The following is a 24850-nucleotide window of genomic DNA, read 5'->3' as shown; positions in this document are numbered from 1 at the left end:
GAAAGAGACAAAGCAGCAACTACAGCCGAACAAGTACCAACTCCTTTACCAGGCATGATATTTGAAACAACTTTGTGAAGCAACAGAAGGGCCTAAGACAAAAGAAATACTGCATTTCTTAGACACACCATTTCCAGAAAGAGCGATTTTAACACAAGATTTCTCTTTTACATTACTGGATATAATGAAAAATGTTCCTCTCCAACACAGCCTTTTGATGGGCAGAAGGTAAGTAGCATTTAATTTCATCACAGATTATCACCAAGTAATGCTATACTTCAGAGGTATACGCTTCCAGGTGTAAAATAAGTCATGGGGATGAAAAGTACAGCATGGGAAACATGGTCAATAATATTGTAATAAATCTGTATGGTGGTGACAGAAAAAAAAAGTAAGCTGTACTTACTAAATTTCAAAATCATTTGTCTCATTTTAATAATACATTATGGAAACTATGTTGGCAAAGGACCTTGAAATGGGTTGTGCTGTCATCTTCCTGCATTATTAATGATTTAACAGTAAATGTAATTTTTTTCAACTTAAGGAACATGCTAAGATGATAAATCATTAAGTATATTTACAAGCCTTTGTCACCTGGTTCCACACTGTTGTCACACTGTTTCATAAAATGTACTCAAATGCTTTTTAAAAAAGAAAGACTAGAGATAATCACTGAATCTAAAGTTTTTGAAATGCTGACTTGAAAGCCAATCACTTTTTAATATTTATCCAAAAATGTATCTGTGTGTACAGAGCATGACCTATCTGGTAATGCCTTTAAAACAACGTATCACACGTAGTTTTTTCAACCTTAAGCAAATGGATACAAGTGTTGGTGACATACGAGCAGCTTGAGCCCAACGAGGGCTAAAAGATTTACTCAAAAAGGCTTTGTAACTATGAAATTTATGTGACAAAATTCAGGGATGAGGACAAGGGAAGTGAGTCCTGAAACAATATCAAAAGAGAAAAAAAAGATACAAATTTTCATTTACATTACAATTGCTACCATTTTTAAAAATACAATGAAAAGTAAAAATAAGAGTCAAGACTCCAAAGTTATTCTTCTTTGTATGATACTGGAGTTTTAATTTCTCTCTGTAGTGCTTTTCTCATTTGACAGAAATTAATATTCTAGTCACACCAATATTTGGAAATTTTAGTATAGGCTATTAATACACAGAATTCCATTCCAAAATCATATCTAACTTAGATACTTGGCAAACTAGCTGTAGTCAGGAAGGAAGGAAAGAAGGAAGGAAAAAAGGGAGGGAGGGCGGGAATGGAAAAACAAACTCATACCTTGTGTGTGTCCACAGCAATTGCTCAAATTCATTTTAAATTATCAACAGCCCATGATGCCACTAACTGGACTGCTCACCACCCCCACAGCTCTCACTGAAGAGAGACTCGGGGCTGAATCAGAGACAGCCCACTGTGCAAAGTGACATTTCTGAAGGAAACTTTTCTTACACCTCCATGTTTCAAGGGGAGACCACAAGATTCCATTTCTTTGCAAGGGAGCTTATTTTTAAATCACTGCTGTTGACGTTGCACTGAGGATGATCGAAGTCTCACTCTGACGGGCATCCCATCAATGATATTTACAATCACATCTAAACTCCTTTCCATTAGAAATGGACCCTCTTTTTGCATACACATAAAGTTATTGAGTGACTTCTAACTAATAACTATTTGTCTTTGATATTCCTTTTTACATTTAATTTGACAAATATACTTAAGTTTCTGTATCTAGATAGAGTGAGGGCATGAAAGCTACTACACTAGCTTCCGTGCACATCAACAACATCCACTTCTAGGATGCTGGTAATAAACACCATCTGGAGGACAGCATTAGGGACTCCCAGCTGTGCATTAAAAACGAGCTCATCTATTGTTCTAAGAGTCAGGTTCCTGATCTGTAGACCGTGGCACAACACACTGCTGTTTCTAGACCTACAATAACTGAGACAGCGTAATACTATAAAGAAATGTTTCCACTTAAAAAAAAAAATAGGTGTAATGACCAACCAAGCAAGTCTTCACTGACATACTGGAAAGTAGCTGTTGTGGGTCCTTCCTTCACTCCATCAATTCAGCAAACATTTTCTTATCGAGCACTTCCGGTGGGCTCCATAAGCAGTGTGAATACAGCAATGAAAAGTCCCTGCTCTCAAATGAGAATTCTTGTGAATTAGATACTTACATGGTTCCTTTATATTGGTTTTCTAATGCACATTTTATATATTAAGACTATATTTAATGAGTAAAAATTCATTATTTGGACATTATTAACCTGGGTCACAAAATATTTAAACAATGGTAAAAAGTAGCAAACTATTTTCAAAATTCAGAATGGCCTTCTCCCAGTTAGTCCCAATCAAAGAATGTTTATTATAAGAATACTTGCTACCCAATTTCACACTACAGGAAAAAATCATTTTTAAAAAGGTTATTCTTTAGGGGAGACGCGAGGTGAGCAGAGAGAAAAAATAAATTTGCCAGTGCATTATAACACACCAGACCATTTTAATAGGTTGGTGCATATTAGTAATAATACCTAAGACATGAATTTCTTAATAAATACTAAGACACATATATTGTCTCTACAACATAAAATACTCACACAGTTAAAATCCATTGACATGCCAAGTCAAGTATGAGAGTTTTAAGCATTTACTTTTCAACAAAGGGTTTTATTCCTCCTATTCTTCTTAACTATTTTGCAGTTTCTAGGTGCCATTCCCCCAACAAGCTATAAGATGACCACTCCTCATGATCAAGCTCAACCTGGCCCTTATAACACCTCACACCCAGAAGAATACAAGATTGCAGCCCTTGTCTTCTACAGCTGTATCTTCATAATCGGATTATTTGTTAATGCCACTGCCTTATGGGTTTTTAGTTGTACCACCAAGAAGAGAACCACTGTAACCATCTATATGATGAATGTGGCATTACTGGACTTAATATTTATAATGAGCTTACCCTTTCGGATGTTTTATTACGCAAGAGGCGAGTGGCCATTTGGAGAGTACTTCTGCCAGATTCTTGGGGCTCTGACGGTGTTTTATCCAAGTATTGCTCTATGGCTTTTTGCTTTTATTAGTGCTGACAGATACATGGCCATTGTACAGCCAAAATATGCCAAAGAACTTAAAAACACAGGCAAAGCCGTGCTAACATGTGTGGGAATCTGGATAATGACCCTGACGACCACCATCCCGCTCCTACTGCTCTATGAAGACCCAGATAAAGCCTCCACCCCCGCCACCTGCCTGAAGATTTCTGACATCATCCACTTAAAAGCTATTAACATGTTGAACTTCACTCGGCTCATATTTTTTTTCTTGATTCCTCTGTTCATCATGATTGGGTGCTATTTGATCATTATTCACAGTCTCCTTCATGGGAAGACATCTAAGCTGAAACCAAAAGTCAAGGAGAAGTCTATAAGGATCATCATCACACTCGTGGTGCAGGTGCTCGTGTGCTTTATGCCTTTCCACATCTGTTTTGCTTTCCTGATGCTGGAAGGGGAGGAGAACAGTTACAATCCCTGGGGGGCCTTTACCACCTTCCTCATGAACCTCAGCACCTGTCTGGATGTGATTCTCTACTACATTGTTTCAAAACAATTTCAGGCTCGAGTTATTAGTGTCATGCTCTACCGCAATTACCTTCGGAGTGTGCGCAGAAAAAGCTTCCGATCAGGTAGTTTACGGTCACTAAGCAATGTCAACAGTGAAATGTTATGAATGAAAAGAAGGTTTTGGTCTTTAATTTCTTTATATTCACTTTACTAACTACTCTAAGGCCAGTGGATATTCTGTATGATACTACCAAGTCCCTTCCCTCCTGAAAAAAAAAACCACACGTAACACTTTTGCGAGATCTTACTACTGTGGCAACATAATTAAATATTCTGAAGTATTCTCATGAACTCATTATTTTTATTTTCAAAACTTGTATAAAACATATTCTTGAGTTACTGGGAGAAAAATATCCAATTTGTATTTCATATTCAAGCCTTATCTAAATACATAGTTGACAACTTTTTGGATTTAATTCTACATGCAAGGAAATCGTGATCTCTACAAAGTCAGTAGGAAAAAAAAATCCACCTTCTTTTCAAAATACTTCAAATTTTCTTTTTGAGGGGGGAGAGTGCAAGTGAGGGAGGGGCAGAGAGGGGAACAGAGCATCCGAAGCAGGCAATGCGCTTACACACTGACAGCGGCAAGCCTGATGTGAGGCTCCAACTCACAAACCACAACATCATGACCTGACCTGAAATCAGATGATCAACAGACTGAGCCTCCCAGGTGCCCCCAAAATGGTTTAAATTATTAAATTATAATTTGATTAGGGGCACCTGGGTGGCTCAGTCGGTTAAGTGGCCAGCTCTTGATTTCGGCTCAGGTCACGATCTCACGGTTCGTGAGTTTGAGCCCCACTTGGGGCTCTGTGCTGATAGTGTAGAGCCTGCTTGGGATTCTCTCTCACCCCATCTCTCTCTGCCCCTCCCACATGCTCTTGGCTCTCTTTCTCTCTCAAAATAAATAAATAAACTTAAAGACTTTTTTTTTTTTTTTTTAATTGTAATTTTATGGGCACTTGGGTGGCTCAGTCGGTTGAGCATCCGACTTCAGCTCAGGTCATGATCTTGTGGTTTGTGAGTTTGAGCCCCGCATCAGGCTCTGTGCTGACAGCTCAGAGCCTGGAGCCTGCTTCGGATTCTGTGTCTCCCTCTCTCTCTGCCCCTCCCGCACTCATGCTGCCTCTCTCTCTCAAAAATAAACAAAACATTGAAAATAAAAAATTTTTAGATTATAATTTTATTAAACCAAAACCAAAGCTTCATTTGATTTAATCTATATTCAGGACTGGTGGTCTAAATTTTACAACATTTTGTGTTCTAAACACCAAACTTCCAGGATTCCTACACAAACAACTATGTTCAACCCATCACTGTTACTTGCCACAGACCAAAATCAGCAGAACAATCACCTGAAGGGGCCTGCAAAGGCAAGTGTCAGCAGCCCTCCCCTACTCGGAATTTTGTTTCTTTTGGAAACAGACTATAATCATTCAGTAAACACTGAGAGCCTACCATGCACCATACTCTACCTACAACTAATGCAGGAGACCTAATCCGAGACCCTGTTTCTGCCCAATAACCCAAGTTCATTCCTATGACATGAAATTTCTGCTGTATGGTGAACTATCATTCTCCAATATAGTTTAAGCTTCCTACGTGATCAAACATCACACTATAGGAGAATGATTTTTTTCCTGGGCTGTGTATCACAGTATAACAGCACAAGTCAGGGACTTTGGATTCTCATCCTAGCCTTGCCATTTAATTTCCCCTAATAAAGTAACAACCAAGTAACTTCCCATTAAAAAAACTTTTTTTAAATATTTTATTTATTTCTGAGACAGAGAGAGAGCATGAGCAAGGGAGGGGCAGAGAGAGAGGGAGACACAGAATCCAAAGCAGGCTCCAGGCTCTGAGCTGTCAGCACAGAACACAACACGGGGCTCGAACCCACAAACTGTGAGATCATGACCTGAGCCGAAGTTGGACGCTTAACCAACTGAGCCACCCAGGTGCTCATAACTTCCCCATTTAAAAAGAAAAGGAAGTGAACCATCATCTGTAAAGTGTATATTATTCTAAATATTATGGAAGTACGCAAATAAGCCAGCCATAATTCCTCCCTGCTAAATCACCTTCATTACTCTTAAGATGATCACCTCCTATTGGGACTAAGAATCAAATAAATGCATTAGTTATAAGTGGATTTCTATAATTAACATGGGTAAATTAATATTCTTTAAAAAAAGATAAGCACAAAGGAGTCTAATCATAAAAAAGAGTTTTAATACTAGAAGATCCTTTAGATGATCTTCTAGTCTTATATATAAAGAAACTAAAGTCCAATGAGGTTATGTGACTTGCTCAGCTGAAGAACCAGGCCTACAAACCAAGTTCCTGTTATGTCAACCACCAATTTTTCAGTAATAAAAAGCAAACAAGCTCACAGAACATAAACATTCTCAAAGCTACATAAGATAAAGGAATCAAGGTGATAACTGAGATGTAGTTTCTCAACAAAGAGACAACTACTTGAAGTTTTTGGTTTGGACAGTCAAGTGAGCAAGATACCTTAACAAATATCTTAAAGATAGTAAGTATCTTTAAACAAATAATTATTTCTGGAAAAAAGGAAATAACTCCTGTAACTTATGTATAGGTTTATAGGTTTATAGTCATAGCCTACTCTCAACTATACAGTCTAATCTGTTCTTATGTATTTATCATTTTTAAATTTTATTTATTTTTAAAGATATTGTTTTTAAGTACACCCAACATGGGACTCAAACCTACAACCCCCAAATCAAGAGTCACATGCTCCACTGACTGAGCCAGCCAAGTGCCACTTATGTAATTTATTAAATGGCAAGTTCTCTGCAATGGCTTTTCTCAATGAGAAGAACTTAATTTGGGAGCACAAAATACAACAAAAGAGGTGTCTGGCTGTCTCAGTGAGTAGAGCATCCAACTCTTGATCTCAGGGTCATGAGTTCTAGCCCCACATTGGGTGTGGAACCCAGTTTAAAAAAAAAATACAGTGAAAAACTTTGTTGATACAAAGTGAAAATGTATGTTATGGTTTCCACAGTAAAACTAAATAATCTACAACACAATTACAAAATGATTTTATTAAGTGATGTGATCAGATACATTTTAACATGATGTGTAAAAACTCAGTATTCTGGAGGGATTTGATTCTGAGAAACAATATAATGTCCACATGTAAATACTAACAACTAAAAAATAATGGGTATACAAGGACAGGTGTGTGATGGGCAAGGAGTACTAGAAGCATCCGACATACATAGCTTTTTTTTTTTTTTAATTTTTTTTTCAACGTTTTTTTATTTATTTTTGGGACAGAGAGAGACAGAGCATGAACGGGGGAGGGGCAGAGAGAGAGGGAGACACAGAATCGGAAACAGGCTCCAGGCTCCGAGCCATCAGCCCAGAGCCTGATGCGGGGCTCGAACTCACGGACCGCGAGATCGTGACCTGGCTGAAGTCGGATGCTTAACCGACTGCGCCACCCAGGCGCCCCCCGACATACATAGCTTTTAATGGACCTATCTTTACTTTCAAAACATAATGGTCACATTTTCTGAATTTTAAACAACACTCATGAGAATGTATCAGATGCTATGTATAATTTCTATGCAGAGCACTAGAAAAAGAAATGTACAGGCCTATGGTTCAAAGACCTTACACTATAGTCTCGTGGGGCTACACTGTAATCAAGACTAGCCCTTCCACATTACAGAACGTGAGGCCATGAGTACATCAAGTAAAAACCAGTCCTCCCTCAAACAGCCAGAAGGATGGCATGGAAGGCCCAGGTAATAATGACAATGACAATGACAACGTAATGTAATAAATGCTAGGGATCTTAATAAAGTTATTGGAATATACATAAAAGGACAATTACTCATGCCAAAGGGCAGCAGGGTGCAGAAAGAAAACCAAGCAGGCATGAGTGTACGTATACACAGCATGTTAAGAAAGCTGAGTGACTGACGAAGTGACCTGAAACACAGGACTGGGGCCAGACTATGAGGGATTTTAAGAGAAAGAAGAAAATCAGTGTGAGGTTGTTACTGCTAGGATGTTTGCATGAAAGAGCTTACTTAATTCTTTCCACTGCCTGGGAAGTATACAGTACTGACCCTCAATTTACACGAGGGTCATCTATAAACTGAGCTTAGGAAATGGAACTTAAGAGAAGTAACTTGCTCTAGATTACACACACGTAATAACGTGAGACAGGTGGAATCTTAAATCTGGCATATCTGATGGCAAAGTCTCTGCATTCCCACTATTCCAGGCTGCTGCGATGCCATCTTGGAGGAGTCTGATTTTTATTTTGAAGGAAATGAGGATTTAAAGGATCTTAAAAGGAAGACTGGCATGGTCAAACTTGCATTTTGGAAGGATTAACTTCTGACAACATTGCATGGGATGCTTTGAAGTGAATAAGAAGACTAGAGAATTGCTACAAAAATCTAGGCAGGAAAAGATTTGAGTTTAGACTGACCTGACAGCAGGAGGAGAGAAGATGGGGTGAATGAGTGATTTACACAGGACTTCGAACTAACAGGACCCGGGCCCTATGCTGTCAACAGGGATGGAAGCCCAGAGATGAGAGCTCCAGAACAGGACAAATTTTCTCTGAGTCGTAGAAGGCACCAGGAAATATAACTCTAGCAAGATCAGGAGAGGAACATGGACTGGAAATAGAGAGCTGGGAAACAAACAACAGATGTTAACTGTGAAGGAAGTCATGGGAGTGGGCAAGAAAGCCCGGAGTGAGCCGCAAGCAGTAGAGGAGGTCAAAAAGGACCAGGAGAGAACAGTGTGCTGGGGCTCGAGGGAGCAGGTTAGTTCATGAAATAATGGGAGGTCAAAACCATGTATGAGCTACTGAAAGGTCAAATAAAACAACTGAAAATAAGCCACTGCCTTTAAAAATTAGTCAGTCACACAGGGGATAAATCACTGCAATCTATTCCCGAAATCATTATTGCACTGTATGCTAACTTGGATGTAAATTAAAAAAAAAAAAAATACATACATAAAATTAAAAAATAAAAAAAATTAGTTACTGATGACATTTATAGGAGAAGTTTTAATAATAGTGAGGTTAAAAAAGAGAGAATTAAATAGAAATGAAGAATTGTAGAGAGTGCAGATAAATTTGGCATTGGTGGAAAAGAAAAAGGGTAACGAGATGTTACGTGAAAAATACTGCAAATTATAAAGCAGGCTGACAACAAAAAGAGAAGTTTCCTCTCCTGAGCTTTTGATGCTTCGCTACCATCAAATGAAAGATGTATTTACAAAATACAGAGTTTGTTGAAATAAAGATTTATGTTCCAAGAAGTCTGTTTGAGAAAGCTTTCAAGACTCTAAAAAGCCATACTGTAATGTCTCCTGATTTGAAAAGAGAAATATGTTCTCATTCAGGTGATGGCAAAATTAACATTCATGCTGTCTTCCAATATATTTCCGTAACTCAGGAGGCTGTATAAAGAACCAAAAAGAACTGGCCTAGATAAGAAATGTTTGGGGAAAACTAATGATTTAGTAACACTGCTGCTTTTCTGAATCAACATGGAATCATCCCTGATGACTACACTATTGTCTGCAAAAGCAGAAGAATCACTTCAAACCTCTCAGTGTGATCATAATTACAACCCCTGGAACTCAACAAAACTGTGTAACAATCTGACTCTGACACAGAACTTTACCTGTCTCCATTCAGATATCATTCAGAATCACACATTATTAAAATAGCTAATTTAATGAGCTCATTTAATGACTATAACTATAATTAAGTAAATCCCATACAGGCTACACTGTAAATAGTAACAACATATGCATGAAGGCCATTTAGATCACTAGCTGTATTTTTAATGTAAAGAAGCAAAGCAAATCTGAATTAAGATATATACAATATCCAAACAGTCCTCAAAAACATGCATCTAAATTAAAATAAGGCAGAAGTTAATACCCACAGAATTTTAAATATCTGATCTTTATTTCACAGTATCTCATTTCTCAGATACTTAATTCCACAACAGTCTAAGGTTATCTATATGTGCTAACTCTACTTTTAGATACTAGTTACTTCATAAACGATTTTTTTGTTTTGTTTTTAAAGAAGATCAATACAATATGAAAGCATATATATATATATATACACACACACACATACATACATATATAGATACACACATACAAACTCTGAGTTAGGTTAGACATTGCAGTCTGGCTACAAAGTTGTAAACTTTGCTTTCTCTTTGGCATAAGTATCTAAATAATATAAATTTTTAAAAACATCATTCTTCAGAAGCTTAACTTCAGACAAATTATTTCCTAATCTAATTAAATTCTGTATTTTTGTGTTTAATTACTTCACAAAACTACAAACAAAATTTCACGATAAAAATACAAAATTAATTCTCTCTTCTGGACCAGGACAGGAAATTCATTTAAAATTCCCTAAAAAAAGACTATGAAACAGATTCTGTTTCAAGAACATAATGAAAATGTGACTAAGTATACATTGGATTTTTTTTACCCATAAAATTAATTTTACTACATCTGTGAGTTTAAAATATTCTTTTACTGATTTACAGTAACTTAACTTAAATCAGATTTAAGTAATTATTAAGCTAATCTTTGAGAGCTACTTACAATCCAGAAGGCAAATTCCCGGCTGCAGCAATACCAAAGGAATACCACACAGCCTCAACGAGGATGAAGTCAACCAAGGCTGACAAAACCCAGGAACCCAGCAAAAAGGACTAAAAATAAAACAGGAAGAACATTATTGAAAGGAGTCTTTCCGGGGGCACCAATGTGGCTCAGTCAGCTAAGCGTTTGACTCTTGATCTCCGCTCAGGTCTTGAACTCAGGGTCATGAGTTCAAGCCCCGCATTGGGCTCCACTCTGAGCGTGAAGCCTACTTTAAAAAAATAAATTAAAAGTAAATTAAAAAAAATTTTTAAGTGGTGTTGAAAGGAATCTTTGAAAAATAAACTAACATTTATTTAATTAGAACCAGCTCTATATTACTTTTTAATATTTGTTTTTATTAGAACAGAGTTTTCAGAACAGGGGAGTAAAGCCATATTGGTCAAATGCATTAACACTTCCATAATTTCCAATATGGTAAAAAAAAATAGATATTTATAGCATGATTTATTTTTAACAAGTAACATACAAACCATTAAGCAAAATAAGTGATTAAAATGTTATTAAAGTCAGAATCCTAATAAAAATTTTTATTGCCCACACACATCTGGTATTATCTATTATCATTATCATTTTATTATGTTAGTGGCTTAAATTTAAAATTCCTTGGTTAATAGTCATGCTCCAAATCAGATAGATCATATAATTAAAAGATAACTGTTAATAATAACACCAAGCTAAACAAAATAAAACTATTTAAAAGTAAGAAAACAAAAACATTTTTTTCCAGTACCTAAGTAGCAAAGGAAAAATACATAAAAACTTACTGCAAATTTTCTGCTTCCATATCTTCTTTCAAATATCCTAAAATTATAAATAAGCAGACTACTGCAGAAAGTATCTTTCAAATCAAGGCAAATTATTCTTCCACATATCAACCTCCAAATCTAAATGGGGATTTAAAACAGAGTAAGAGTAAGATTTGTTTAGATCTCTGCCTTACCAAATTTATTACATTTACTTTATACTGCTTATTTTCAATGCTCTAATTTAATAAAAATAATGTACACACAAATGGAAAACTCCTCCATGTAGGCGGTCGCCACCTTTAGAGCACAGATGCCCATAAAGTGGAGCATCAGAAGGGGACTTTTGCCTACTTGGCCAGATAAACCAAATCAATCCCGCAAATCAGAAAGGTACCAACTGAGGGCCAAAGGCCCTTCCGTTCCCTTGCAACAGTGGTTCTCAGGGCTGGCCATACACTAGAATCCCCTGGGGGGTCTTATTAAAAAGCACACCAAGGCCCAGACCTACCGCTAGATTTTTCAACTCAGTTGGTCTAGGGTGAGGACTTGGCATCAGTATATGTGAGTACATGCATGTGTACATGTGTTTGTGGGGGGAGGGTTAGTTTATTCAGGTGATTCTAATGTGTAGCCAGGGTCAAGAACCAGTGCATTATAGCAACTGAAACAATACAGAGGCTGTATTATATTCTGACAGAAAGCAGTGGTTTGGATAAATAACTGAAAGACTTTCAGAGGAACTTGACAGCTCCAACATTTGCAAAGGTATTAATTATATCACTATGAAGAAAAGTTTCAGTGTTCCAGAAGTAGAGTGTTATGCTTAAAATGGCTATTCAAGTATGTAGCAAAGAAAAGGTGGTAGGTTATATACCATAATTTGCACTAACACTGTGATATTGTGATTTATGATAAGAAATACAGATTTGGTCTTGTACTCTCATTTCTGGCACACAGCCCTTAAACCCTTGGAATTTCCTAAGCGATGAAAGCCATAAAGGGTGTCTTTTATTATGTCAATGTGTGACTTTTAGATGCACCTAAGAATGGGGCTGGCTGCCAGGGGAACCAACCTCAGGATTAGGGGGTTGGAACTCTCAGTCCCACCCTCTGACCTCCCAGGGAATAGGCAGGGGCTGGAATCTGGATCAACTGCCAATGGCCAATGATTTAATGAAGCTTCTTCCATTAATACCCAAAAGGCCAGGGTTCAGAGAGCTTCCGGGTTGGCGAGCACAAGGTGCCTGAGAGAGACCAAGGAAGCTCTGTGCCCCTTCCCCATCCCTTGCCCATTGCATTTCTTCTATCTGGATGTTTATCTGTGTCTTTTATCCTATCCTTTTGTAATAAACAAGTAATTCAAAGGTAAAAATGTTTCTCTGAGTTCTGTGAGCCATTCTAGCAGATTAATCAAACCTGAGGAGGGGGTCATGGGAACCTCTGATTTAAAGCCAGCCAGTCTTAAGTACTAGTAACAATTTAGACTTGCAACTGGCATCTGGTGTCCAAAGGGGAGACCATGGTAACCCCTAATCTGTTGCCACTTGGTCAGAAGCACAGGTAACAATCTGGGCTTTGCATGGTGGAGGAGGAGGAGGCAGCCTTGTGGGACTGAATCCTTAACCCGTGAGATACGACACTATCTCCAGCCAGTATCAGGAGTTGGCTGAATTAGAGGACACCTAATTGGTGTCCAAGAATTGCCTGGTGGTATGGGGAAAGCTCCTCCATTGGAACTGGTGCGAGAACGTCCCTTTCACACTCCCAACTCACACACAAGACCCAGCAGCAGCATTTTCAATGAGACCAGCCCATAAATCTCAAAAGCCATAGAGTTCTGCTCTTCCCAGAAGCAAAAACCCAAGGGAAATTTCCTACTTGATATAACCACCACTATAAAAGTAATTCATAGATTCACAATCTGTTAGACCTGGAAGAGCTTCAATCATCTGATCAATACTCAAACGTTGAATATAAAATTTTGAAATGTTAAGTATGAAAATGTTTCCAAAAATGTTAAAAATGCATACTAATGATTTAAAAAACCCAGATTTAACATTGTTTTTTCTTTTGAAATTGTAAATTGCATTTCCATGAGTAAGAAGTGAGAAGGGACATGCCTAGTAGTAAAAGGATATACTGCAACTGCTTCATTATAATCTGCTTTCCTGAAAATAGCAATACAAAACTAGAAAATTTACTTGCTAACGGAATATTAATAAATAATCATTTGTTAAAAATTTAGAGGCTTCAAGGGACTAAGAATAGCAGAAAAGAAATAGCAAGTCAAGAAAAAGTTCCGTCTCCTCTCCTCCCATGGGCCAGTAGAACAGAGCTCACCTGGAAGTCATCCTTGATGGCTTGGAGGTCATACACGAAGAACCTCTGACAGTGCGGTAGGAGGAGGGCCAGCAAGAGGGACAGGGCACTGGGGACCAGCAAAAGACCCTTGGACAGAGGGGCCTTATCTAGGAGAAAGAAAACTTCTTTCAGAATGATTGATTCTAAGATTTAAAAAACTACCTGGGTGAAAGTAAGAGAATTCACTTCTATTACAATGAAGACCAAGTTTGCAAACTCTGGAATTTAGTTCTTATTAACATGTATTTTCAAAACCTGTACCTGCAGAGGTAAGTGATCAAAGGGCACTGGAAAACACGTGGAATTTGCTGGCAGGGGTTCACTGTTCTTTGGCTTTTACATGAGACCAAACCAAGTTTACAGCCAGTAACTTCCACCATTAAGAAAACAGTCACCAAAGTGTGAAGAAATTGAGGAGGATGTCTTCTATTAAATTGACCAGTTAGCTCCGAGCATGCATGGGGTTCACAACACATCAACATTTATTTAAAAAATTTAAAGGGCAGTTAAAAGTGCTGCCATTTCTGACTACAGTGGCATGCTGAGATTTTCCCCCATGGGTACTACCGGGGCCCAAGTCAGTTTCTCATCTGAGAGCCGCGTCTGAGTCTTATACGGCCTTCAAGTTACAGCTCAATGGCCACTTCCTCCATCAGCCCCAGTGAACCATTTTACCCTCAGGGGCTTTTCCCCACTCTGCACCCTTGTTTCCAGGTACAGCCTGTCACAGCTCCTTGGACGTATGAAATGTTCAGATCATCAACAGGTAAGGCCAAGGGAAACTATCACCAATGGCAACATTCTCAGATTGTGTCAAGTATACTTTAACTGTATTCATGAGAAATTCCTGGGAGTGAATCTACTAGTTACAGTTGGTAATGTGGTTATTGCACCCATTTAAGCATATAAAAATAGACCAACTGTTTCCTTTCTGGTAAGGTCTTGCACACATCTGAATTGGAACCATTAGTAAAAGGAGCTACGTGCTGTCTTCGTGACCCAGCTGCAATCAAAGCTCCAGGGAATCTAAAAATTGAGAGCTCCTCATTGCCTAGCATCTCAAAAGTATGGAAGAGCACTGTGGCTATGAGCATGACCAACCTAAATTCTATCCTGAGCCATTTAAGCTTTATCTGCTCACCTACAAAATGAAAGGAAGACAATCTACCTTAAAAGCATATGAGGAGCAAGTGAAACGAAGAATGCAGAGAGGGGAGACGCCTCTTGCCACCACACTCTCACCATCCAGGAGAAAGGGCTTCCTCTGCCCCAGGGAAGCTCCGTCATCTTTCTGACGGGACAGAAGACGGAGTAGGGGTGATAGAGTTGCACCCTGAAGGGGCAGTGAGGATCCTGTTTCCTTCTTCAACTTGGGTTTCCACCTATCCTCATGAAATGGGCCTGACAGTCATTCCTGCCCCTACCTTGCCAGCTCAGGAGAAGCTTGATGTTACTGGAGGAAATCGTACGGCTGAGCTGCAACACTTCCCTGCAGGTCCACGGTCTCAAACCTCAGTGGACGCTCTCCACTAACCAGCAATCTACTGCTTTTCTCCAACTTCTCATTTTCATATGACCTCCTCCCCTCTCCTCAAACCTCCCTGTTCCACACTCCTGACTTGACTCACATGTCACCAAGTGAAGAAATAAATGATGACCTCTGATTATTTCAACCATGCCCTAAAATTAATAAGCACCTCTTATAAACACATTATCCTACACCCTGGGGTGCAATAATTAATGATGGACAAAGTCCCACTCCTTTGTGGCCTAGACAGGAGAAAAAAGAAAATACACAAAGCTAGGTGATTATGTATTGTGTCAGAGGGAAACAAATGCTATAGAAAAATGAAGTAGGATAAAAAGTGTGGTGGTGTTACCCACCATGGATTTCCTGGTCTCTTTCCAGATACATGATAAGACTGCTTAGCCACTCATACCTGCCCCTAGCTGAAGTTAGTATGACAACATGACTTGCTTTGGCCAAGTAAACGTGATAGATGTCACTCCTGTGGAGATACTTGAAGAGCAGTGAATGGTGTTTCCCTCTGCCAGTGCTCAAGATGGCAGCTAGGCTATGAGACGGATCCCAGAGTGAAGACAGTGTGGAGCAGACCTCCCAGGCGACAGAGGAGTACCTTCAGTGGGAAACAAAACTTGTCGTTAAAACGACAAGGTCCCCAATATTTTGCAGTTGTTTGCCACCGCAGCATGACCTAACCTATCCTGATTTAGGGGAAAGCACAGTACTGATGGGAAAGAGGGGCGTTGTTTTACATAAGGTGATTCAAAGGCCCTTCTGATATGGTGACATTTGAGCAGGGACCTGAGGAAGTAGGCCTTGCAGGTATCTGGGGAACTGTATTTCTGGCAGAGAAACAGCAAGCTTTGAGACAGGAACATGCTCAGTACGATTAAGCAGCAGTAAGGATGCCAAAGGCAGCTGAGAGCAAAAGAAGCAAAAGGCAGACAGGCAGGATATAAGGTCAAAGAAATGGGGTAGTGGACAGTGCAGAGCCCTGTAAGCCAGCATAAGGACTTTAACCTTTCCTCTAGGAGTGACAGGATATTTGGGGGGATTTAAGGAGAGGAATAACATTATCAGACATGTTTTCAAAGGATCATTTTGGTGGCTATACTGAGAAGAGATTATGGGAAGGCAAGTGTAGAAGAAAGGAGACCATTTAGGAGGCTATCATGATAATCCAGGAAGGGGTGAGGATGGCCTGCACCATGGTGGTTTAGGTAGGGGTGGTAAGACTGGCAGAACTAGGGTATGCTTTGAAGGCACAGCAGGCAAGCTTTGCTGGCTGACTGGGTGTAAAGTACAGGCAAAATGGAGAAGTCAACGTTTTTGTTCTGAGCAACTGGAAAAACTGCTGCCAGTTACTAAGATGGAAAATCCCAGGGCTCCTGGGTGGCTCAGTCATTGGGCGTCCAACTCTTGATTTTGGCTCAGGTAGGTCATGATCTCACAATTCATGGGATCAAACCCTATGTCAGATTCTGCACTGACAGCACAGAGCCTGCTTGGGATTCTCTCTCTCTGTGCTCCCTACCTCAAAATAAATAAATGAACGAATGAATGAATGAATGAATGAGAAGAGAGAGAGAGAAAGGAAGGAAATTCCATCATCCTTGCCTTTCCTATGTGTACAAGACCTAGGCCCATCTTGAGAATATTCCCAAACCCCCATCCCTATCCCCACTTGGCCAGCGCTTTACCCTCTACACCAATGCTACCCAAAGTAACCAGTCCACGAACTGCCAGCAGTCACACAGTTAGGTATGAAGTTTGCAGCAGAATGTGAACCAGCACACTGCATCCTTCAGGAAGTCTCACTTTGAAGAAAAAAAAAAAAATCAACTGAACTGAACATGTGCTTTGCTCAAATGTCACCTTATCTGTGAATACCCCATGTAACTAACTTTCTATCCCCTTTGTTCTGGATTATTTTTTTCATAGCACTTATCAACAACTGACTTATTAAACAGTGATTCATCAAATCTATGATTCAAACTGTAAGATAAACCATTATTTTAGGTGTCACTAAAAAAGAAACACTGCCTTACAAAATTCTAAGATGGCATCAATTATAAAATTCACCCAATTTTAGAAACACTAAAATGTGAAAAATGCAACTTAGAATCAAGAAATAGGTTTCTTTGTGTGTTGCTTCTTCAAGGCAGCAACTTTGATATATTCACTGCTGCAGTATCCCCCTTGCCTGGAACAAGCCCTGGCCCATTAAGGCAGTCAACAAATGTCTGTTTAATGAAAGGTGACTGATGTATAAGAGGTGCTCAATAAATACTGGTGGAAGCCACCCAGTGTCCATCGATGGATAAGTGGATAAACAAAATGTGTTCTACACATTTAACAGAATAGTATTCCCTCTTGAAAAGGAAGGAAATTCTGACACAAGCTACAAGAGGGACAACCTTTCACACATTATGCTGAGTGAAATAAGCCAGAGACAAAAAGATAAATACCATATAACTCCACTTATATGAAGTACCTAACTAGTCAAACTCATAGAAACAGGATGTAGAATGGTGGTTGCCAGGTGGTGGGGGAGGGAGGAATAGGGAGTTGTTCAATGGTTACAGAGTTTCAGTTTTACAACATGAAAAGAGTTCTAGAGATAGATGCACAACAACAATGTGAGTGTACTTAATGCCACAGAACTGTACCCTTAAAAATGGCTGAGATGTTGATTTTATGTTATGTATATTTTACAACAATTAAACATCAAGACAAAAATAAATAAAATACTTACTGAATTAATAACTGATCCTACTTATACAATCATTTTAATTCTGGCCTGAACAAACCCCCAAAAATACAAATCTGATAACTTAAATCAGGTAACTCTATCTGTAAGTCCTCCTCTTAAGATGAGCAATATCAGGATCCCAAAAGTCTATGCACAAAGCAACAATGTACAAATGTCCCAGAAATCCCACACCATAGGACTATGGACAGCAAGATGTACAACCAACTCACGATGTGTACATTTCACTATATGAAAATTTTAATCCCCCCCAAAAGAACTTTAAACAATTATTAAATTCAAATTAATGACATGTTTAAGAGTGTTTAGTGTGTTTAGAGATACAGTGCTACAACTTACTTTGAAATACATACAAAAATAAGATGGACTGATGAAATAAACAGAGGGATGGATATGTGATAAAGCAAATACAAGAAAATGTTGTAGAATCTAAGTTGGTAGGTCCATGGTGTTAACTGTACCATTCTTTCAACATTTAAGCATGTTTGAAAATCTTCATAATAAAACGTGGCGGTGGGGGGGGGGGGGGGAGGCGCACACAGTGAATCACAGAATTTGAAAGCTGAGAAGAACCTCAAAATACATACAACAAAAACTGATAGAACTGAAAACAGCAACAGATAAATCCCAGGTTGGATGCTTCAGCACTCCTCTCTTGGTATCGATAATAAAAGACAGAAAATCAGTGTTACGGACTGAATTGTGTCCCCCCAAAATTCATATACCCCAACCCTCAATGTGACTCTATGTGGAAACAGGGCCTTTAAAGAGGTATAAAAGAAGCCATAAAAGTCGGGACCTAAGAAGACGAGACACCAGGGATGCACACATACAAAGAAAGACCATGTGAACCCACAGGGAAACAGCCACCTACAAGCCCCGGAGGAAGGCCTCAGGAAAAACCAAACTCGCCAACACCTTGAGCTTGGACTTCCAGCCTCTCAACTTGTGAGAATATAAATTTCTGTTGTTTAAGCTATGCCGTCTGCGATATGCTCTTATGGCAATCAGTGAAAATACATAAGACTTGAAAAACAACATCAACCAATTTGACCTGAATGACTTTTATTGAACACTCCACCCAACAACAGCAAATTACATTTTTTTTTTCGAGTGCATTTAGAACATTCCCCAAGAAAGATCATGTTCCAGGTCATAAAACTCACCTCAATAAATATAAAGAAATTAAAATCATACAAAGTATGTTCTCCAACTATAAGAGAATTAAACGAGAAAATAACAGGGGGCGAATGGAAGGCTTAGTTGAGTGTCTTGGGTCATGGGATCGGGCCCCACATGGGGCTCCATAGTGAGCATGGACATTCTCTTAACATTCTGCTTATCATTCTCTCTTTTCCTCTGACCCTCTCCCTTTCTCTTCCTCTCTGAAATGAAATGAAATGAAATAAAATAAAAAAACAACAGAAAGATGGATGGAAAATCTCCCCCAAATTAGAAAATAACATATATAGTATCTAGGTCAAAGAGGGGAGTCACAAGGAAAATTAGAATATATGTTAACGACAATGAAAAGTGAAAGTACAATCAAGCAAAATTTGTGGCCTGAAAATAAAGCAGTATTTAGAGGGAAATTTATAGCATTAAATGCTTATACAGGAAGAGAAAGTTCTCAGATAATGATATAGGCTGCAAACTTAAAAAAAAAAAAAAAAAAAGGAAAAAGAAGAGCAAATTAAACCCTAAGCAAGTAGATCAAAAGAAATAATACATGGGCAGGTCAATGAAATAGAAAACCAAAATATAACAGAGAAAAAAATCAATAAAACTAAAAGTGATTCTTTGAGATCAATGAAATTGATACAACTCTAGGAAGACTGATCAGAAAAAAAAAAAAAAAAAAAAAAAGGAGACACAAGTACCAATATCAGGAATGAAGGAGAGGGCACCACTACAGATCCCTTGGACATTAATAGGATAATAAAAAGTTGCACAACATTGTAAAATGTACATAATGTCAGTGGACTGTACACCTAAAAATGTTTAGAATAGTAAATTTCATCTATGTACTTTTTAGCACAAATAATTTTTTAAAAAATAAGGGGATAGTAGAAATGATATTTTGTCCCTTTATTTGACAACTTAGATGAAATCGACAAATTTCTTGAGAGATACAATCTACCAAAGCTCACTCAAAAAGAATTGGGTAACTTGAATAGTTCTATAGAACTACAGAAATGAAGAAATTTAATTTCTTAGTTAAAAGTCTTCCAACAAAGAAAACTCCAGACCTGATGGCTTCACTGGAAAATTCTATCAAGTATTTAAGGGAAAAAGAGTACCAATTCTGCACAAATTCTTCCACCACAAAAAAGAGGACAGAACAGTTCCCAATTCATTTTATGAAAACATTACACTGATACCAAAACCAGACACACATTAAAACAAAAGACGGTATCTCGGGAACAGAGATGCAAAATTCTCAACAAAATGTCAGCAAACTGAATTCAGCTACACAGAAAAAGGATAAAACATCAGAACCAAGTGAAGTTTATACCAGGAATGCAAAGCAACTCAATGTACTTCACCATATCAATAAAGAAAAATATACCACATAACTCTGTTCACATCCTGTACAACTATCTGCTTATTTTACGAAGTCACTTTTTGTCAATTCATGAGACAAAACTGGCCACATACTGCTGTGTAGTTAATGACAGGCTGTCTCCTTGATCAAATCTTACTACTAATTCTATCCAACATGTATTGAGCACTTACTAAGAGCAAAGTACTATACACAGCACTTTATGTGTACTACCTCGCTCCTGACACTCGCACCCCAGGACCTCTACAGCTGCTACTCCCTCTACCCAAAATGTTCTTCCCAAGTCCAGTGTATCCTCATCATTCAGTCCCCATTTCAAATAGCATCTCCTCAGACTGGCTTTCTCCTATAACTCATATATTGCTCTGGAGCACATCATCCTGTTTTATTTATTTTATAGCATTTTTCACTATTTGAAATCCTTCTTTGCTTACTTCTTGGTCTCCTTCACCAGAATATAAACTGTATGAAGGTAGGGTCCTTGTTTGTCTTGCTCTCTGATATATTCCCACGCCCAGAACAGCACCTGGCACACGGTCATGTTTCAGTGTATTTGGTGAATGAATTATGTGAGGTAGAAACCACCCTCTCTAAATGTAGATACACGAGAAAACCGTGACTCAAAGAGAAGCTACCTGTCCATGTCTTGGAGTTCCACTGAAAGTAAAGGGCAAGACAAAGGTTTATAGACAGGCGGTGTATTTTGGAATGTGATCCCAGGGAGCAGGAATTAAGGACACGGGGAATCAAATAGGGAGGAAGAGTCAGTGCAAGGATTCATTATCAAATTGGGCACCACTACAAGCGATAGATGTTTCTGACCAGTGTTTGATCCGCAGTTTTTTCTAAGAAGCCTTGTGAATGTATCTCAGAACCATGACCAAGGGAAGACAGAAAAGCATTTTTATCCATCATCCTTCAATAGTCTCGAGTGGCCACAGAAAAGAAGCCCTGTGGGAGGAACAGACAAATACACTTTGCCAAACCAGACCAACTAATCCAAATAAGACTGTAGAAAAACATGGAATAAGAGGTGAGGACCAGTGCGCTGAAATGCTGTGCGAGGTGTCTGCTATACTGGCTAGGGAGAGGCAGAGCCAGGTTCAAACCCTGATGATCTGACTGCAAATAAAACTGCTTCCTATGCTGCACTGACACCGAGCTCCAGGGATAAAAGGGACTTTCACCTGCATGGTAGGTTTTAAGTGAAAGACATATACAGTGACAAACGTCGGTACTAGAAATCAAAGTGGTGCCCTATATACTAAAGTCAATGCAACTGTGACTAGAGACATAAAGACTGCAGCTCTGCAACACAGAGCAGTGGACACTTATTAAATGCTGAGCTGATCGAAAGTTTTAAAAAATACATAAACCCTTTCATCTAAAAAATATATATATTTATCTAGGAATTTAGCCCAAAGTAATTATCATGGATGTGCACAAAGATTTTGCTACAAAGATACTCATCACAGCAACGTTTATAATAGTGAAAAGACTAGAAACGACATGAATTTCCAGCAGGAAAACGGATAAATTATGTTCTATCTGTAAACTGGAATAATATTTGATTTTAAGTAGCAGAAAACTATTTCATGCATTGGGAAGATGTTCCTAAATAGTAAGTACGCAACATTTCTGGCAGATTTATTATATAGTATTTTTAAAAATAGTACATTAGTACATGAGTTTAAGAAGCATCTATCAAAATATTACAAGTGGTAATCTCTGAATGATCTGTTCATAAGATATTCAAGTTTTTTTAATAAAAAATAATTTTTGTTTAGTTAGCTACTAATTCAGTAAAAAGTTTCATGAAATCGCTATGCACTGAGGTAAGGCAAGTCACTAGCAATCTTCTGGCCTCCCTGTGAGTAGAGCCAGGAAGTGGTTCATACATGAAGTAACCAAGCAGTGATCAAATTAAACTTTAAAAAAAGTCACTTCTCTGCAACAGGTCCTTCCACCTCTGAAAATAGAGATGTTATAAATTTTGAGAACAGACAATACATTAATCTAAAAGTAAAGCTGCAAAACATCTATGCCCAAGATAATATAAAACAGCAAAGTTTAAGATACTTTCTTTTGGGTCATTCACCTCTTTGGTACAACCAAAGTACACAGCCATCTCTTTGTGGCAGTGCATAGCAATCAGGCTTTGTTGACTATGTATCATCCTAAAATAATTATTACAGTATATGTGGATTACTTCACACCAGGCACTGTGCTTAAAAAAACACTTTCTGTATACTGCCTTCTCAGTGAATGTTTACCATAACCATGCGGCAGCAATTACTTATCTGCATACTCTAGGTGAAAAATAGGCTTAAAAAGGTTAAATTACTTGCCCAAGGTCACAGCTAGTTAGTTGAGGGGCTGAGATTTAAACCTAGTTCTGCCTTGACTCTAAAGAAAAAAAGGTTTTCTAATGTAGAACAAGGAAATATGATATCTTGATATCATGGTCCATGGTCTAAAAAGATTTTCATTATTACTATTTTTAGTGCTTTGCATGTTATCTTTTTGGTTCCTCAAAAAATTAAACACAGAATTAGCATCTGAACCAGCATATCTACTCTTTGTTATACACCCAAGAGAACTGAGAACAGATGTTCAAACTAAAATTTAAATATGCACAGCAGCACTATCATAATAGCCAAAAAAGTGAAAACGCCCCCCAAATATTCATCAGCAGATGAACGGACAAACAAAATGTGGTCTATCCTTACAACAGAAAATCATTCAGTCAGAAAGGGGCTGTAGTGCTGATACCTGCTACAGTATGGATGGACCTTGAAAACATGTTAAGTGAATGAAAGCAGCCACAAAAGCCACATACTGCATGATTCCATTTACATGTAATGCTCAGAATTTAAAAATCCATACAGACAAGAAGCAGATTAGTGGCTGTCAGGGGAAGGGGAGGGAAGGGAATGGTGAGTGGCTGCTTAATGTGGGTACTGGGTTTCTTTTTGGGGTGATAAAAGTTCTGGAATGGGACAGTGATCGGTAATGATTGCACAACAACGTGAATGTACTAGAAGACAACGACTGAACACTTTAAAATGGTGAATTTTGTCTTATGTGAATTCTACCTGAATAAAACTACATGACTTTTCCGTACTGAGGACACTAACCACAGATCTTGCAAAGCTTAGCCATGTGGGCTGTAACAGAAGCATCACAGCTAATGAGAGAGAGAAGGGCTGGGACTGGGGGGAAGAAGGCAGCAACCCTGCAACTCCACCGTCCCCACAAGGCGCCCATGTAAAAATATACTCGTCAAAAACCCCAGTGTGGTTCACACCCCAGAGAGGAGAGGCCGCCATATCCTATCATATTGGTTTTCCTATTTCTGACCACCTGACTATTGGTAAACTTCTCAGGGTTCCACAAGAATACTGTCTCATGAAGTAACTTCCTGAAAGTTTTCATCAGAAAGAGGCTAAAGCAAAAATAAGTGTAGAAGTCCAAAAAAGTGCAATAACCCGGGCACCACCAGGGACACCTCCTGCTTCCGTTATGATTTTTTTCTTTGGGCCTCCAGGCTTCCCAGAAGAAAACTCAATGAAACTTATCTTCAGTGACCAAGTTAGGGAGGAACAAGAGTGCCTTCTGGTGTAATCTCAACAAAGACTTCCATAAAACTGCCTGGGAATCAAAAGGTCTCAAGTTTATTTTTGTTACATTCATTTCCCTATGGTGTTCAAAAGTAAAACGCTGTAAGCCACCCACAAATCCACTCCTGTTCCTCATGTACCAAAGACAATTCACTGACACTGGGTTCCTGCCACGCTGACTCCTCCTCAAAGAGGTCACCAAACAACTGGGCAGAGTGCCTGGCTCACAAGGGCAGCCAACACATGCTGGTTACCGGACCGGTGCTTGTAAAATGTATCAGGGAAGCCAACAAGAGAAAAGACTAATAACAATTTCAAAAAAACAAGCACAACAAAGAGGCAAGGAGGAGAACGTGGCTTTTGTATATTGATACAAAAATATATTCTGTACCTAAAATGTTTAGAAAGTGTGAGTTAGGTGCGAAAAAAGGGCAATAAAATTTGAAAAGAAATTCTAAAACAGGGCATAACACAGCGGCTTGCATGCCAGAGAAAAGTGTGTCGTATCTGCAACTCATCAACAATGGCATCAGTCACTTTTATTTTGGTCCTGCCACTATGCTGGACACTACTCAGGTTTATCCTTCTTAGGAAGATTTTATATAAACATTAAGCTTTTCGTTAAGCATAAAAAGCAGTAATTGTTAAAAATGCTAATTAGACAGGGAATACAATTATAATAAAATAATAATTTAATTTTTTTTTATTTTTACATTTATTTTTGAGAGACACAGAGAGACAGAGCACAAGTGGGGGAGGGGCAGAGAAAGAAGGAGACACAGAACCCGAAGCAGGCTCCAGGCTCCAAGCTGACGGCACAGAGCCCGATGCAGGGCTCGAACTCACAAAGCCCAAAGAAGAAAACTATGAATGTTAGACATAAATAGAGAATAAATTATCCAACAGTA

The 24850-nt window shown here is 38.6% G+C and overlaps 2 protein-coding genes across 3 annotated transcripts in view; one reads left to right on the top strand and one right to left on the bottom strand.

The window, feature by feature from the left end:
• UBAC2 (UBA domain containing 2) overlaps window positions 1-24850 on the bottom strand; it is a 167125-nt gene that overhangs the window by 124600 nt on the left and 17675 nt on the right. For both annotated transcript variants that reach the window (XM_042979639.1, XM_007098408.3), the window contains exons 2-4: window positions 13444-13571; window positions 11122-11241; window positions 10295-10404 (exon numbers count right to left, since the gene is read on the bottom strand). In XM_042979639.1, coding sequence (XP_042835573.1) covers window positions 10295-10404; window positions 11122-11241; window positions 13444-13571 — 358 coding nt within the window. The remainder of the gene's footprint in view (window positions 1-10294; window positions 10405-11121; window positions 11242-13443; window positions 13572-24850) is intronic.
• GPR18 (G protein-coupled receptor 18) lies at window positions 161-4301 on the top strand. The gene is made up of 2 exons (XM_007098407.3): window positions 161-228; window positions 2730-4301. The coding sequence occupies exon 2, from the start codon at window positions 2763-2765 to the stop codon at window positions 3756-3758; it is 996 nt and encodes a 331-aa protein (XP_007098469.1). The 5' UTR covers window positions 161-228; window positions 2730-2762; the 3' UTR covers window positions 3759-4301.

Source organism: Panthera tigris, chromosome A1 (assembly GCF_018350195.1).
Source record: "Panthera tigris isolate Pti1 chromosome A1, P.tigris_Pti1_mat1.1, whole genome shotgun sequence".
Classification (NCBI taxonomy): Eukaryota; Metazoa; Chordata; class Mammalia; order Carnivora; family Felidae; genus Panthera; species Panthera tigris.
This window is presented reverse-complemented; position numbering and strand designations above follow the sequence as displayed.

Excerpts from the sequence above, each read along its gene's own strand:
- GPR18 (XM_007098407.3), top strand. The coding sequence starts at position 2,763 with ATGACCACTCCTCATGATCAAGCTCAACCTGGCCCTTATAACACCTCA.